Genomic DNA, 17,832 nt, shown 5'->3' on the forward strand with positions numbered 1-17,832 from the left:
CTGATGCTGCAGATATAAGCAACATTTTATGGTACAAAGCTGCTCAAGGGAGGACTCTGAGGCTCTCTATACATTCCCAATAGTCAGAGGTAAGCAGATGGAGTAAATACAAGGATGTGCATGGATTACAGGCTTCCCTATTGGACAAGGTTCCATTGACTCTACATACATGCATTATGTATGCTTCATGTGAACACAGCCATTTTCACTGTTCAATGTGCAGTTGGCAACACATCATGCCCATTATCCTGGTAGCAGTCACAATTTCTTAATTCTGTGGTAGTTCTCTGTATCACCTATATTTGACCCACCATGGCACTAGATATTGTTTGACAAGATTTATCCATTCATTACATGGCTTCTGACACTGATTACAAACCTGTAGACAGGAGTACAATGGGAGCTGTGCTACCACAAGGAACATTATAGAGCACATTATCAGATCCTTAAGCAGCAATTCTTTAGCATATACTGCTCTGGAGGAAAACTATAATAACTGCCTGAATGGGTATCAAGGTTTGTGTTGGTATTCTGCATACTGTACAACCTGAGGAAACATCATTCACCAGTGTCTATCAGGAATGCTGATAAGCAGAAGCATGAAAAAGAGGAGGAAGAGCAAATGCAGGAAAAGGAAACGTAACAAGAAGAGGAAGGAAGGTTACGTTGTAGACAGTGTCTTTCTTCCCAAGATCTGCATGACCAAATATTTATTGAACAATACAAGTAATCTCAAACACATCTCTCCAATCAGCACAGCCCACAGTCCTTACCTTCTTCCCTATCATATCCCTTTCTGACAAAAATAAAAGGTCACCAGAAAGCACACATCTTCATCCAATTTATAAATTCAATCATGACATAATGCATACAAAAATAAACTAATGCCTTGTTCATTCTCTGTCTTTTAAGTGCTTTTGGCTAGTCTTGTATTCCTACAAGGTGCTTCCTCAGCAGCTGCAACATGGCTAGTAACTGATTGCTACCCTGTTCATTGACTGCATTCAACAGCAGGGGAGCCGATATTGCGAGCGGCAACTCAACTTAGAGGCAGCCTATACATCTTAAAGGGGAGTTTCAATGTGGCTGAAAGAAGTGGTGGAAGATTTTTCAAAAGTCAATCAGGGCTGTGATTCTTTGAACAATGGCCAAACATGCTTTCCCCTAACCTAGCTCCTGTACATTTGTGCCTGGTGCCTTACCACATGCATATCCCTCCTCTATGCTAGCCTCAAAATGCTGAGCTCTAAGCAGTCTCTGGCTGTGAATGTAAGATCAAGTAATGGTGTCCCTTCAAGCTCCGTCTTCTGCATCGTCCTCCACTTGCATCTTTCTCCACTGACTGGCAAGGTTCCAGTTCTTGTGCATCCAAAATGAGAAAAGGTCAAAGGATTGGGTTGTGGCCACATGGCTAGTAGAAGACTACTGACTGAGGAGGCATCAGAGGGTCTTGGAGGACATACTCAAGTAGCTAGAAAGCCATATTTCAGACTGCACCATATCAGCCTGGGCTGCAGCAGTCTGGGCTGGCAAGCTGACAGGCAACAGCAAGGGCACAGGTGGAGTGTCAGGCTGGGAACAGGGATGCTGTCATCCTGAGAGAGAACAGTCTCTGTCACTTTCCTAGGCTGGAGTCTCAGCAATCCGACTGGTCTCTTGTGACATTCAGTCGTATTCCCTCTAAGCTGTTTGGGTGTACACCTGTACGGCAGTCCAGATTTTCCTGCACATGGGACAAACAGACCATGCCCAAGAAGAGGGTTCATTGAAGGTGTGCACGTGTGGCCACATGGCAACCTTAAAGGGGCTGCACAATGCAACAAATGGGCTGTGCACAGTGAAGAGAAATTAGAGCGTACATTGATATCCAGAATTATGATGACAGCTTGTAAAGTAGCAGACTAAGCTTTTAATGCAGCACTCAGACTTTTGATGTAATCTTTTTGTGCTGCATCAGCCAACAGGCACTGCATCATGGTGAGTTCCACAGTTGTGCTGTTGGAGATGACCACTCAATTCATGTTAGAAAGAATTAGCTTCAAGCTTTGCACAAAGTCCTGTGCCAAGTTAATACTGGATCCATCCGTACACTCCTGGACATTGGCAGGCTTTCCAGTTCAAAGCATTTGATTATGTATACTCATCAGCCTTCTACTGCAGCCTGGACAATTAAAATCCTCATCTGACTCCTGTGTGGCAGAACTAGTTTACCTTCTGGTGAGCTAGCATCTGCGCTATCCTTTCTCCTAATCCTAGCTCCTGTGCATTTGTGCCTGATGTCTCACCACATGCATATCCCTCCTCTAAGCTAGCCTCAAAATGCTGAGCTCTGAGCAGTCTCTGATTTGATGGCTGTAAACGTACGATTGAGTGACGGTGTCCCTTCATGTTCACTATCTTCTGTGTCTTCCTCCACTGACCGGCAAGGTTCCAGTTCTTGTGTATCCAAAATGAGAAAAGGTCAAGGATTGGGTTGTGCTGAGGGGAGGGGATATGCCACTGAAGTTAAAATGATTGAGTTTAACAACTCATGTCAGGTTGTTAAACTTCTCTTTGCACTGTATTCATGCATTTGGAGCAACATTCGCGCATTGACCTCCACTACTACTTGTTCCCCTGCTTCCTGAGCATACGACTGGGGTGCCTCCTGCCTCCATGCACTCTCCCCACCCCTAGCCTCCTATCCATATAGGACGTCTCTCCTTCTTTCCATGTATTCTGCCAAGACCTCTAGTACATTATCTAGCATGTTCAGTCATTGTTCAAAGAATCACAGCCCAGATTAACTTGTGAAAAAACTTTCTTCACTTCTTGCAGCCACAATGGGAGGAAATGGCGTAGTGATATTGTCGGTGGACTAGTAATCCAAGACCCAGGGTAATGCTCTGGGGACCTGGGTTTGAATCGCACCACAGCAGAAGTTGGAATTTGAATCCAATATTAAAAAAAAATCTGGAATTAAAAGTCTAATGATGACCATGACACCATTGCTGTAAAAACCTATCTGATTCACTAATGACCTTTAGGGAAGGAAATCCGCTGCCCTTACCTGGTCTGGCCTATATGTGACTCTAGATGTGCAGCGATGTGGTTGACTCTTAAATGCCCTCTGAGCCAGGGCAATTAGGGATGGGCAAAAATTACTAGCCAAGCCTGTGATGCCCACATCCCATGAATGAATAAACAAAAATTTCAACCCACCTTCTAAGAGGCTCAGGCTACCTCTAAGTAGCATTGCCGTTTGCAATATTGGCTCTCCTGTTGTTGAATGCAATTAATGAACAAGCAACAGCAATTTAATGTGCTGTCTGCAACGCAGTGAATGGGCATGAGTTAATTGCATGCCGTGATCCTCAAGGCCATTTTCAGGAATTAGTTAATTTCTAATCCTTTATCTGTGCAAAACCTTTAAGCAAATATGTACCTCCTAAAGACACCTGATAGATCATGCACAAAACTACGTGCCAAATTGTACTCCATTTTGTCATTTGCATCTTGAATATCCCGAGATGCGAGGGTGAAGCAACTTCTACAGTGTTTAATAAGCTTGTGTTTTCACAAACAAAAGAAACCAAATTGCTTAAAGTTTCTAGATTTTTCTACAAAACATTCTGTAAGCTTCAAAAGATGGTTCAGAAGGAGAAAAAATTTAACTAATTTATACAGAAATAAACAGGTACAGATGATTAAAAGATACAATTCCATAATTTTTTTCTTTGTAGAAAAGAATGTGCAATCACACAGGCATGGCAGATGCTCATGAGAAGTTCAAAACAGTAAAGCAATTTTTTTACAAATTCAAATGAACATTATCGCTTGCCTAAACTAAAGGCAAAAAACTTTTGAGTGATTTAATTGGTTCATCAACACACTCTGAAGTGAAAGGATTATAAGTTTTATTGGGATTCCCCACAAAAAAATTTTTACACACGAATTTTAATGTTAAATAATGATATGGAAAGCATGACTCATGGGGGGAATTATAGTGATTAAAACAAAACTACAAAAAGGAGACAAAAAATTACTATACCAATTAAGGATGTAATGCAGTGCCATTCATTTCTTCACAAAGGACTTCATGTTCAGAACTGATTGCGATTATATAGTTTGCACAATTCATTCTCCACAACCATGCCCCCAAAACTTAATAATATCCAAATTAAGAAAGAACTAATTGGAAAATGTATTTTACTGCTGTCCATGTACGGAAGAGCACTGATATGCCCTTGGATATTGACCATTTGGATGTTTTGAAAAATCATCAATAGATTTGAGCAATAGATCATATGTCAAAACTATAATTCTTAATGTAGAAAATTAATTAGATTAAGCTTTATTTTATCACTTTGAATGAGATGAAGCAAACACACTGAACAAACAAACTCAGTAATAATTGCAATTTAATGAGGTTTTTCCAATCTAAAATTATCCAGTGCCTTAAACAGATTAATTTAAAATTTATAGTGTAGTAACATAATAAATATTTTTTCAATCAAGTATGTTGAAAAAAATATAAATCCAGAAAAAAATTGAATAAATAGGTTTAAGCATGAATTGAATTCTCAACTTAAAGTGGCCTGAATTGAACTGTATCATATTAAGTTGCAAATGCATAGGTTTTGTCAATTTTGGATTCTACACCAGCATTTATTGCCATCCTAAATTGTGCTCAAGAATGTATTGGTGAGCTGCCTTCTTGAACCACATTAGTCCCTGTGGTGTAGGTACACCCACAGCACTATTAAGGAGGGAGCTCCAGGATTTTGACCCAGTGACAGTGAAGGAATGACGATATATTTCCAAATCAGGATGGTGAGTGGCTTGGAGGGGAACTTCCAGGTGGTGGTGTTCCCATGTATCTGCTGCCCTTGTCCTTCTAGATGGTAGTAGTCGTGGGTTTGGAAGATGGTATCTTCTGTGCTCTATCATTCCATGTTTCTATGATTCTATTCTCATGCACCCTGAAATGTATGTGTTACTCATTTCTTAAACTGAACAAATTGTTGGCCACTGTTAATCATGCATTTTAATTACCTGAACCATTGGTTGCCTTCTAGACAAAGTACAAATATAATTTAACATACCTGTGGTAAATCCAGACTATTTTTGTTATTACAAATTACATATTAAGCTAAAATTGGATAGCCCCATTTTTGGGTGCAGGGGTCACAATTTGCAGTTAGCCCATGCCTGGCCCATTCAGGCAGGCAGCGTGCAAACTTTGTTTATTGGAGTTTTTGAATGATTGTAGCATTCAGTCTGCACTGAAGTACCTTCACTATTTACTTAATGTTGGAGAGAAGTTTATTGATAAAGCAGCTGAAGAGAGTTAGAGCTAGGGGTGGAACTTTCCGTGCCCTCTGGCATCGGACATGTTTGGTGGACAATGTGGCGAGAAGACCAAAAATTGGTTTCACACCATTGTGAAACCAGTTTGCAATCGTCCACTCTTCCCATCAATGGCAGGTTGCATTTCCCACCGTCAGACGTCAGGGACATCATTGTAATACATCTGCATATCATTATAAGCCCAGCTTGCTGGAATCATCCCCCCACATCGCATCATCTGAGCACGTCGGCATGCTGTCATGAAAATATTTAAGGCTATTGGGATTTATTGTAACATAGGAATAGTGGGATCTGGATAGTGTCTGTGTGCAAGTTGGACTTAAATGAATTAATGACAGCTGGTCTAAAGGCTTTGATGTATCAGAAGAGAAACTAGATTTGAAATGCTGAATAAATAAACATGGCTGAAGTTTTAGAATGTGAGGTGTAAAAGGAAAATTTGCATTTTGAGATAAACCAGAGTAGTCATGAATTTCAAAGAGAAGGTGGAATGTTACATTTAGCCAGAAGAAGCTAAACAGCATGTTTATTTTCCCCAAAGCTTACTGATAAAATTGGTACTATGAAAGATTATTATTAGAAAGGTAAAGTCCAAAGACACATTGAAACAACGGGATTGGCATTAAAAAGGGAGAAATGTATATAAAAGGAGATGAGGTTGTGTATAAGGAAAGAAGGAATTCTAAGATCCAACAAGTGTGAAAAACCTCCAGCCTCTATGTACCTAGCTGCTGCCTGTAGGAACCGAAGCTAAGTGAATTTACTGAATATCCCTGTCCAGGGTATTGTGTGCTTTGCCTGGGTTTATTAAATCTTTTTTGTTTTTACTGCCTTAGTGGAATTGTAACTGCGAGCAAGATTAATGAAGGAATTTAGGAGTTATTATAACAGTAATTTGTAGGCATATGTGCATAAAATCATTTCTTTTATTAATAAATGCTTAAATTAGTTTTGTAAAAAAAAACTCAGACTCGGTGGTCTTATTACTACTGAATTCAAGGCATGCATCTTGAAATAAAAATAGAAATTGTAAAAAACAGTTGTGGCAGCTGTTTCAAGTTTCCCTCTGGGACTCGAGTAGATCAGAATTTACCATCTGCTGTGCCATAACAGTGCAATGAAGCTGATATGTTTCACAACAGCATATATAAGGCTTGCAGCTGGCGCACTGCACTTTGAGGAGAACTCAGAAATGAGTGCACAGTAACGTTGCGCAGCACTTGCAAGGGTTGCCTGTTGGACCTCAAGGTTGAGGTGCCACGCATTCAGGTGAGGGCAAAGTAAAGTCACTTTTTCCCCGGCTGGTTGACTGTGTGGTGCTGGGAGAAGGGCTGCCCTGCAGTTGAGGAGAGTTTGTGGGTGGGGGGCTGGTAGTAAGGGCGGCCCTGCGGTTGAGGGTAGTGTACATGTGGAGGGGAGGGGGGGTGGAGGGGCAGAGATGGAGGGAAATGGCAGAGATGGAGGGAAGCGGCCATACATCAGGGAATCCTTGTATAAAAAGTGACGATTCCTCCGCAGCTGAGACAGTTCAGATGCAGCCATGTTGACATGCGTGGAGTGGTGGTTGGGGGGCGGGGGGGCGGGTTGGGGGGGTTCTCTAGCTTATCTGCCCACTCAAGCAATGCAGAGGTGTGAAAATGCCACCAAATGCTCCAGAGCTTTTCACCCCTCAGACACAGACTGCAAACTAATAAGCCTTCAAGTGGACTGCAGAATAGTTAGATGCTTGCGCACGTTGTACAATTTTCTTGTGAAAACTGGCCATGGAGCAGTCACTGGTGGAGGCATTGACAGCCCCTTACAATGTCATCATTCAGGTTTGGACCAGTCGCCCCTTTGATTCAAGCTAACAGTGCAGACCTGCAGTGCAGGTTAGGAGAATGCCTGCGCCCGAGCTGAAAACACAGCATGCATTCCATTGGGGAAAGCTGCCACCAGTCAGATGTGGGGCAGAGTTGGGTGGGGTTTCAGGCAGCCAAGAGGTGCACTAAACTCTGGACATCCAAGTGGTGGCCAGCACTCTCTGGGATGCATTAAGGGACTTTCACACTTAACCAAGAGAGGTCCTTAGAACACCCATGCTAAATCAGGTGTGTCTCTTTCTTTCATCATGCAGAAGTACAACATCTGGAGCATGGAAAATTAGCAGTATGCCTCATGGGTAATAGAGCGCGGAGATGAAGGAGAAGAGAGTGTTGGAAGTGACTGGCTGGGCAGAGGGAGGAGCAGCACCTCAGGAAGAAGGGGCAGTTGGTGCTCCCGCACACACCACTGAGGAGCCACAGTGAGCAGTTACTGTTCAGCGCCTAGCTAGACCCAGGGTCTATAGACGCCACCTTTAATTCCAACAGACGATTGAGAACCAGTGTCGGCAAAGACTGCGCATGTCCAGGGAACTGGTTGGTCACATCTGCCACCTGCTGCAGGATTTGGCACCACAGGGACATGGGGGGTATCTACTGCTAGTGGTTGTGAAAGTGACAGCGGTGCTCAATTTTTACCTCATTAGATCCTTTCAAGGCTCCACAGGTGACCTCTGTGGGATATAGCAAGCCTCAACCCACAAATGCATCCATGAGGTCATGGATGCTATATTCGTGAAGGAACACATCTTTGTGCACTTCACCTGGGACCAGGAAAGCAAGGGTGCAAGAGCGCTAGGATTTGCCCAGATCTCAGGTTTCCTGTAGGTGCAGGGTGCTATCGTCTGCACTCACATGGTGCTCAGATCTCCATCGCAAAAAGCGGTCAACTATGTAAACCGCAAGGCTTCCACTGGTTGAATGTTCAGCTGGTGTGCGACCACCATGAATGCATCCTGCAGGTCTTTGAATGGTTCCCATGGAGTATCCACAACTCCAACTGAGAATGTAGGTCACAGATCCCTAACATCTTCCAGGGCCCGCCAAGGCTGCCGGGATGGCTCTTCGGGGACAAAGGCTACCTGCAGAGGACGTGGCTGATGACAATAGTGCGGCGGCCTCGGACTGCAACAGGGCGAAGGTGCAGCGAGGCTCACGCTGCAACTCGTACCTTGGGGGAGCAAACCATCAGGATGCTGAAAATGAGGTTCCACTGGCTGGACCAGTCTGGTGGAGCCCTGCAATATAGTCCACAGAAGGTGTCACGCATCGTCATCGTTGCCTTCTACACCCTTTACAATCTGGCGTTGCAACTGGGAGAGGAGCTGACTGAGGAGGAGATGGAGGAGCTGCACATCTCCTCCGACGTCAAAGGAGATGAGGTTGAGGAGGATCTTGAAGGCATGGATGACGGTGATGAGGCCATCACATTGGCCAGACAAGGCAAGTGCACTCAGAAGGCCCTCATAGCTGCTAGATTCGTAGATGATAATAATGACATGCAGTGAGGAGACTCCATAGATCCTCACATTACATCTGTGAACGTTTGACTCGAATCTGGCTGATGGCTGCTCACATATCCTCTGTGATAAGACTCCTGTCTTGGAGATGCAGCAGAGGCCCTAATAGTCAGAAGGATGACAACGACATGCAGTGAGGACACTCCATAGATCTTCACATAGACATTCACAGAGACTGAGTCCATATGACCCTTATTCAGAGCTAAAGAGAAGAATGCTCTGTGGACTCGAAAAGTTAACTCTTGTTTCTCTCCCCACAGATGCTGTCAGGCCTGCCGAGTTTTTCCAGCATTTTCAGTTTTTATTTCATACCTTTCACCATATTGTGTGGCACTACCACTGTGCTAACTGGGATAGATTTTGACCGGGTCTAGCAACAGAAACTTACAAAATACTTAAAGGGAAAGATAGGGTAGATGCGGGTAAGATGTTTCCCTTGATTGGGGGTGGGGGGGGTGGGGTGGGGTGTAGTGGGCATTGTCTAGAACCAGGGGAAACAATTTCAAAATAAGGGGAAGCCACTTAGGACCAAGATGAGGGGAAATGTTTTTACTCAGAAGGCTGTGAATCTTTGGAATTCTGATGGCTGTGGAAGCTCAGTCATTGAGTATGTTTAAAGTAGAGATTGGCAGATTTCCAAATAACAATGACATAAAAGGATATGGGGATATTGTGGGAAAAAGGCATTGAAGCCATGATTGTTTTGAATGGTGGAGCAGGCTCAATGGGCTGAATGGCCTACTCCTGCTCTTATGTTCCTATGACTGACCACTGTACAATTCTTGTGGAGGCAAAGTCCTGTTTTCACTTTGAGGATACCCTCCATCGTGTTGTGTGGCACTACCACCATGCTAAATGGGATAGATTTCAAACAGATCTAGCAACTCAAAGTTGCTCATCCAGGAGGTGCTGTGGGCCATTAACAGCAGCAGAATTGTGTTCAACCATCTGTAACATCGTGGCCTGGCATATCCCACACTTTACCAAGCCAGAGGATCGACACTGGGTCAATGAAGAGTGCAGGAGGGCATGCCAGGAGCAGCACCAGGCATACCAAAAATGAGGTGGCAACCCGGGAAAGCTACAACACAAGACTACTTGCATGCCAAACAGCAAAAGCAGCATGTGATAGATGGAGCTAAGCGATCACGCAACCAGTGCATCAGATCTATGCTTGGCAGTCCTACCACATCTAACTGTGAATAGTGATGGACAATTAAACAATTAACTGGAAGAGGAGGATTCACAAATATCCCCATCCTCAATGATGGGGGAGCCCAGCACATTAGTGCAAAAAATAAGACTGAAGCATTTGCAACAATCTGCAGCCAGAAGTGCCGAGTGGATGATCCATCTCTGCCTCCTCCAGAGGTTCCCAGCACCACAGGCGTAAGTTGTCAGCCAATTCAATTTACTTCATGTGATATTGAGAAATGGCTGAAGGCACTGGATACTGCAAAGGATATATGGACTCCGACAACATTCCAGCAATAGAGTTTTTATAGGAAGCAGGGTGTGAGGAAGTGTAATTGAGGCAGCTGTGGGGAGTTGATGGGCTTGTAAAGAATATTGGTATATCATCTATAACCAGAAGTGGAGACAGAAGTCAAGGAAGGGAAGGAAAAAGTGTCAGAGATGGGTCATGTGAAGGTGAGATAGGGGTGGAAATTGGAAGCAAAATGGATGAATCCTTCCAGTTCCAGATGAGAGCACGAAGCTGCATCAATAAAGCTAAAGGAGTGGTGCGGGAAAGAGGGGTTGCATTTTGTGGGGCACTGGCATCAATATTGGAACAGGAGGGATCTGTACCATTGGGATGGTCACCACCTGAATCGATCTGAGATCAATGTAGGACAGAGTGTTTGGAAAGGGCTAGGAATCTAACTTCAAGCACATCAGATAAAGGGGTGACAATGAGAAAGGGGGTGGGAAATACAGGACTGAAGGTGTTGTATCTGAATGCACGCAGTATACGAAATAAGGTAAATGAGCTTGTGGCTCAGATTGAAATTGGCAGGTATGATGTGGTGGGCATCACGGAGACATGGCTGCAAGGGGATCAGGACTGGGAGCTAAATATCCAGGAATATACACCCTATCAAAAAGATAGGCAGGTTGGCGGGGGTGGGGGGGGGGGTTGCTTTGTTAGTAAGAAATGAAATGAAATCGATAACAAGAAATGACGTAGGATCAAATGATGTAGAATCTGTGTGGGTAGGGTTGAGGAACTGCAAAGGTAAAAAAAACCATAATGGGAGTTATATACAGGCCTCCGAACAGTAGCCAGGATGTGGGGCACAAGATACACCAGGAGATAGAAAAGGCATGTAAGAAAGGCAAGGTTACAGTGATCATGGGGGATTTCAATATGCAGGTAGACTGGGAAAATCAGGCTGGTAGTGGATCCCAAGAAAAGGAATTTGTGGAACGTCTACGAGATGGCTTTTTGGAGCAGCTTGTGGTGGAGCCCATTAGCGAACAGGCAATTCTAGATTTAGTGATGTGTAATAAGGCAGATTTGATAAGGGAGCTTAAGGTGAAGGAACCCTTAGGAGGAAGTGACCATAACATGATAGAATTTACCCTGCAATTTGAGAGGAAAAAGCTGGAATCAGATGTAATGGTATTACAGTTGAATAAAGGCAACTACAGAAGCATAAAGGAGGAGCTGGCCAAAATTGACTGAGAGATGAGCCTAGCAGGAAAGACAGTGGAACAGCAATGGCAGGAGTTTCTGGGAGTAATTTGGGAGACACAGCAAAAATTCATCCCTAGGAAGAAGAAGCTTACTAAAGGGAGGACGAGGCAACCATGGCTGACAAGGGAAGTCAGGGACAGCATAAAAGCTAAAGAGAAAGCATACAATGCGGCGAAGAGCAGTGGGAAGCCAGGGGATTGGGAAGCCAATAAAGACCAACAGAGGACAACTAAAAAAGAAATAAGGAGGGAGAAGATTAAATATGAGGGTAAACTAACCAGTAATAGAAAAGAAGATTGCAACAGTTTTTTTCAGATATATGAAGGGTAAGAGAGAGGTAAAAGTGGACATTGGGCCGCTAGAAAATGGAGAAGTAGTAGTGGGGAGCAAAGAAATGGCGGAGGAACTGAATAGCTACTTTGCGTCAGTCTTCATGGTGGAAGACATGAGTAACGTCCCCAAAGTTAAAGAGAATCGGGTTGGGGGTGGGGGCAGAGGTGAGTATGGTGGCCATTACCAAGGAGAAGGTGCTAGGAAAACTGAAAGGTCTGAAGGTGGATAAATCACCTGCACCAGGTGGATTACATCCCAGAGTTCTGAAGGAGATAGCTGAAGAGATAGTGGAGGCATTAGTGGTGATCTTTCAGGAATCACTCGAGTCAGAGAGGGTCCCAGAGGACTGGAAAATTACTAATGTAACCCCCCTGTTGAAGATGGGAGTAAGGCAAAAGACGGGAAATTACAGGCCGATTAGCCTGACCTTAGTCGTTGGTAAGATTTTAGAGTCCATTATTAAGGATGAGATTTCAGAAAACTTGGAAGTGCATGGTAAAATAGGGCAAAGTCAGTATGGTTTCATCAAGGGAAGGTCATGCCTGACAAATCTGTTTGAATTCTTTGAGGAGGTAACGAGTACGTTAGACAAAGGAGAGCCAATTGATGTTATCTACTTGGACTTCCAGAAGGCCTTTGACAATGTGCCGCACAGGCGGCTGCTCAGTAAGATAAGAGCCCATGGTGTTAGAGGCAAGGTACTAGCATGGATAGAAGATTGGCTGTCTGGCAGGAGGCAGAGAGTGGGGATAAGGGGGTCCTTCTCAGGATGGCGGCTGGTGACTAGTGGAGTTCCATGGGGTCAGTGTTGGGACCACAACTTTGCATTTTATACATTAATGATCTGGATGAAGGAACTGAGGGCATCATAGCTAAGTTTACAGATGATACAAAGATAGGTGAAGGGACAGGTAGCATTGAGGAGGCCGGGAGGCTGCAGAAGGATTTGGACAGGTTAGGAGATTGGGCAAAGAAGTGGCAGATGGAATACAACGTGGGGGAGTTTGAGGTCAAGCACTTTGGTATGAAGAATAGAGGCATAGACTATTTTCTAAATGGGGAGAGAATTCAGAAATCTGGAGTGCAAAGGGACTTGGGAGTCCTAGTCCAGGATTCTCTTAAGGTTAACTTGCAGGTTGAGTTAGTAGTTAGGAAGGCAAATGCAATGTTGGCATTTATTTCGAAAGGACTAGAAAATAAAAGCAGAGATGTGCTGTTGAGGCTTTATAAGGCTCTGGTCAGACCACATTTAGAATATTGTGAGAAAATTTGGGCCCCGTATCTCAGGAAGGATGTTCTGACCCTGGAGAGGATCCAGAGGAGGTTCACGAGAACGATCCCAGGAATGAAAGGCTTAACATATGAGGAATGTTTGAGGACTCTGGGTTTATACTCGATGGAGTTTAGAAGGATGAGGGGGGATCTGATTGAAACTTACAGAATACTGAAAGGCCTAGATGGAGTGGCCATGGGGAAGATGTTTCCATTAGTAGGAATGACTAGGACCCAAGGGCACAGCCTCAGGAGTAAAGGGAAGACCTTTTAGAACAGAGATGAGGAGAAACTTCTTTAACCAGAGAATGGTGAATCTATGGAATTCATTGCCACAGAAGGTTGTGGAGGCCAGGTCATTGAGTGTATTTAAGACCGAGATAGATAGGTTCTTGATTGGTAAAGGGATCAAAGGTTATGGGGAGAAGGCGGGAGAATGGGGTTGAGAAACTTATCAACCATGATTGAATGGCGGAGCAGACTCGATGAGCCGAATGGCCTAATTTCTGCTCCTTTGTCTTATGGTCTTATGTATTCACTACCACAGAAGGCTGTGGAGGCCAGGGCACTGAGTATATTCAAGAAAGAAATTGATAATTTTTTGGATATCAGGGGCATCAAAGGGTATGGAGAGAAAGTGGGAATATGGCGTTGAGATGGAGGATCAGCCATGAACATATTGAATGGTGGAACAGGATTGAAGGGCTGAATGGCCTACTCCTGTTCCTAGTTTCTGTGTTCTATGTTTCAATACAGTCATTGGTATACCAGAAAGAGTTGTGGGAGGGGACCTGAGTAGGGCTGAAACAAGGAATGTTTCACATATCCCACAAAAAGACAGGCATAGCTAGGGCTCATGCGGGTACCCATGGGCTCATGCGGGTACCCATAGTGACACGTTTTTTTGGAGGAAGTGAGACAAGTTAAAGGAGAAATTGTCCAGTGAGAGAACAAGTTCACTCAGGTGAAGGAGAGTGGTGGTAGATGGGGATTGTTCGGGCCTCCATTCAAAAGAGAACAGGGAACCTGCAGACCATCCTGGTGGGCGGTGGAAGTGTAGAGGGATTGGGCATCCATAGTGAAGAGGCGGCGGTTGGGACCAGGAAACTGAAAACTGTTGAAATTACGTAGGGTGTCAGAAGAATCACGAATATAAATGGGAAGAGACTGCACAAGGGGAGAGAAATAAAGTTAGGAAGAAATAAGTTCAGTGGAGCAGGAACAAACTGAAATGACAGGTATATCAGCACAGCCCTGTTTGTGACTTTTGGGAAGGAGGTAGAAGCGAGCTGTATAGGGTTGGCAGACTACAAGGTTGGAGATTGTGGAGGGAAGATCTCCACAGGAGATGAGGTCAGTGACAGTCCCGGAAACAGTGACTTTATGTTTGGTGGTGGGGTCATGGTCCAGGTGGAATATCAGAAGTGGCGTTCAGCCTCTGCAAGGTAGAGGTCAAATCGCCAGACAATAACAGCACTACGCTTGTCAGCAAGTTTGATAACAAAGTTAGGATTGGACCTGAGAGAACAGGGTGCAGCAAGTTCAGAGGGAGACAGATTATTAGCACACCCACCTCATTGCACCTGGACCTCATCACACTCTGTGGGGTCTCGTTTGCCAGCTGGACAGCTTGCAAAAGACTCGTATTGCCTTCATGAGCCAATCAGCAGTTGAGAAGCTACCAGAGGGCCTTTCCCTGGATCAGGAGCCCAGGGCGGTGGCTAGCAAGAACTGCTGGGCAATCAGAGGCCAACAGCACTTTTGAACAGCAGTGTTACCAGGCAGATGGTGGTGACCCAGGCCAGAGGTAAGTATGGTGGGAGGGGTTTCACGGTGTTGGGGAAGGTCAGCAGCAAGGGCAGCAGGGGTGGCTTTCAATGTCAGGTTCCTTGATCAGGAACTGCCTGTGAAGGAAGGAAACCCCCACTTTGCTGCCCCCCCTCCCTCGCCCCAGGAGATGCCAATCAGGTTGCACAGGTTTGCTTATTGTGCACACTGCATGGTGACAGGGCCATCTGCAGCTGGGTTAATACCAGCAGCAGTGTGATGAGGCCTTAAGTGGTCAATTGTCCACTTAAGGGCCCCAACTGGTGGGGGGACAGGAAGGCCAACCACAGGCCTTCCCACCTCAGGCTTAAATCAGGGTTGAGGTGGGAAGGCAGCTGGGTACTCACCCACCACCTTCTCCCCCAATTAAATGCCCACCCTGCCTCCCAGCAAGCCACTAGAGAGGGCAGAAGATACCATTCTGCGCTCCCACAATAAACTTTTGAGCTGCCAGATCTGTTCGGAGTCTATCCCATTTAGCATGGTGGCACTGCCACAACACAATGGAGGGTGCCCACCAGTGTTAAGTGCCTTTGTCTCCACAAGGGCTGTATAGTGGGCACTCCTGTCATGGACAGATGTGCCTGGAATCCATTATTAAAAAATTAATATCAAGACATTTATAAAATCATAATACAATCAAGTAGAGTTAACATGGTTTATGAAAGGAAAATCATGGTTGAAAAATGTATTAGTTCTTTAAGAATGTAACAAGCAGGTGGATATTGGGAACCAGCAGATATACTGTATTTGGATTTCAAAAGGCAGTTGAGAAGGTGCCACATAAAAGGGTACTACACATGATAAGAGCTCATGTCTTAGGGGTAACTTATTAGCATGGATAATTCTGGCTAACCAACAGGAAACAAGAGTCAGGATAAATAAGTCATTTTCAGGTTGGCAAACTGTAACTAGTGGGCTACCACAGGGATCAGTACTGGGGCTTCAACTATTTACAATCTATATTAATGACTTGGATGAAAGGACAGAGTGTATTGTAAGCAAATTTGCTGACAATACATGAAGTTCTAAGGAGGATACAAAGACTCTACAAAGTGATATAGGTAGGTTAAGTGAATGGACAGAGATTTAGCAATTAGAGTATAATGTTGGAAAATGTGTCGATACCAGGTGGGCCACCCTGCTTCAATCTTGTTTGAAAGGAGACAAATAAGTCTCCTCTCCTGGCATAGAGGGTCTCTATCACTTCTTGTTTACAATGATGAATAGTGAATTGTGAAATGTTGACATTGTTCTCTGCTCCTGCCTGGAAGGATCAATTGAGTAGAACTTGAAATGGCCTGTGAGTTTGATGGCTTCTAGCAACACTGTTTTTGCCCTGCTGTGATGCTACAGCTTAAAGGAGGTGGAAGTTCTGTGATGCTACAGCTTAAAGGAAGTGGAAGTTCTGTGATGCAGTGAGGAGTGGGCTGACAGATGGAAGATTCAATTGAATAGAACTTGAAATAGCCTGTGAGCTTGATGGCTACTAGCAACACTGTCTTTGCCCTGCTGTGATGCTACAGGTTGAAGGAGGCGGAAGTTCTGTCATGCAGTGAGGTGTGGGCTGACAGATGGCTGGACGGCACAGAGTGGGGAATGTGCAGTGGGCGGGGAGGTGCTCAGTGTTGGTGACAGCTCAATCCAGCCCAGCCTCCTGGACAGTGACTCCTTGCATCACCCGAGTCTGAAGGAAGCTGCATGTTACTAAAGTTTCCACTTTTATTTTGAGAGTATTGGGCTTTGTGCAAGGTGGAGGTAGGAGAAGTTCTCCCTGAAAGCTCTTGGTGGATAAGGCCTTCTGTGGTGAGCCCTCTTTCTCATCCCTCTGCTCACAGCCTTCCTTCTCTATAGCTTCAGTTCCACCCCCTGCTGTGTTTCAGAGCAAGACGGACTGCAGCTACCTGAGCCCCACATCCCAGCCTGTGGATAAAACTCCTTGGACTTCACAATCAGGTTGCAACAACACCCTTTCCAAAACCATAAAGTCATTAAAACTAAAAAAAAATGCACCTTTATCCTCCCACAAGTTTTGCAGGAGTACAAGTAAGCCGAAAGCACCTCATCTGCCAGTTGGCTGGCTGGGTTTTTAAATAACACTGGTAGATGGTCTTGCCTGCAGCTGAATGCATATTCAGCTTGTGTGATTAGCAGAGGGTGTGGCCCAAGTTTGCAGAACGAACATCAAATCAGCCTAAACAAAAACAGAATTACCTGGAAAAACTCAGCAAGTCTGGCAGCATCGTTGTTTTGGATTTCCAGCATCCGCAGTTTTTTGTTTTTATCAAATCAGCCTAATCTGCCCACTCTGCATGCTTCCAGTACATGCACAATCCAGTTAGGATGTTCAGGATTGTATGGGTTTATGTGGGATTGAGGATATAGTACTGCCCACATGATATAGAGAGTCACATGGCGTAGTACAGTGTAGTTGAGTCTGGTAGAAACCAGTATGATGAAAGCATGTAGTCAGGACTGTATTCTTTAAATAGATATATAGTTATGTGCTATTAATAAATAGCTTTGTTCAACCATACAAGCCTCTGGACCTCTTCAGAAGCAACATAAAACCTTACATCATGACATCAACAGGTGAAGGACCCCAAAAATGCCTCAGAATGGAAGTAAAGAAACTCCAGTCTGATCAGAGAGAAGTGCACTTAACTTGAGGACCTGAAATACACAGCTGGAGATCACCAAAGAAGCTGCATTACAGCCATCGGGGCTGAAGGGCACAAGAACCATTGTGCAGTGTAAAAGGACTCCATCAGAGCACGTGGAGGCCCATTGCGAGAGCCAATTGAAAGCAGAGCCAAAAGGACTAAGCCAGACTGCAAAAAGTTGAGCAAACTCCAAACAAAAAGGCTGAAGTAAGCTTTTTAATTCGGTGCAATAATCAGGTAGTACTGGCAGACAGATTGCTTTAATGAGCACAACTTGAAGAATGTTGAAGTCCAGGTCCAGAATCGGA

General features: G+C 44.5%; 1 protein-coding gene across 1 annotated transcript in view; it reads right to left on the reverse strand.

The window, feature by feature from the left end:
• ppfia2 (PTPRF interacting protein alpha 2) overlaps nucleotides 1-17,832 on the reverse strand; it is a 647,479-nt gene that overhangs the window by 419,241 nt on the left and 210,406 nt on the right. The window contains exon 5 of the mRNA XM_041215777.1: nucleotides 12,416-12,421. Within this exon, the coding sequence (XP_041071711.1) occupies nucleotides 12,416-12,421 (6 nt within the window). The remainder of the gene's footprint in view (nucleotides 1-12,415; nucleotides 12,422-17,832) is intronic.

This window comes from Carcharodon carcharias, chromosome 21 (assembly GCF_017639515.1).
Source record: "Carcharodon carcharias isolate sCarCar2 chromosome 21, sCarCar2.pri, whole genome shotgun sequence".
Taxonomy (NCBI): domain Eukaryota; kingdom Metazoa; phylum Chordata; class Chondrichthyes; order Lamniformes; family Lamnidae; genus Carcharodon; species Carcharodon carcharias.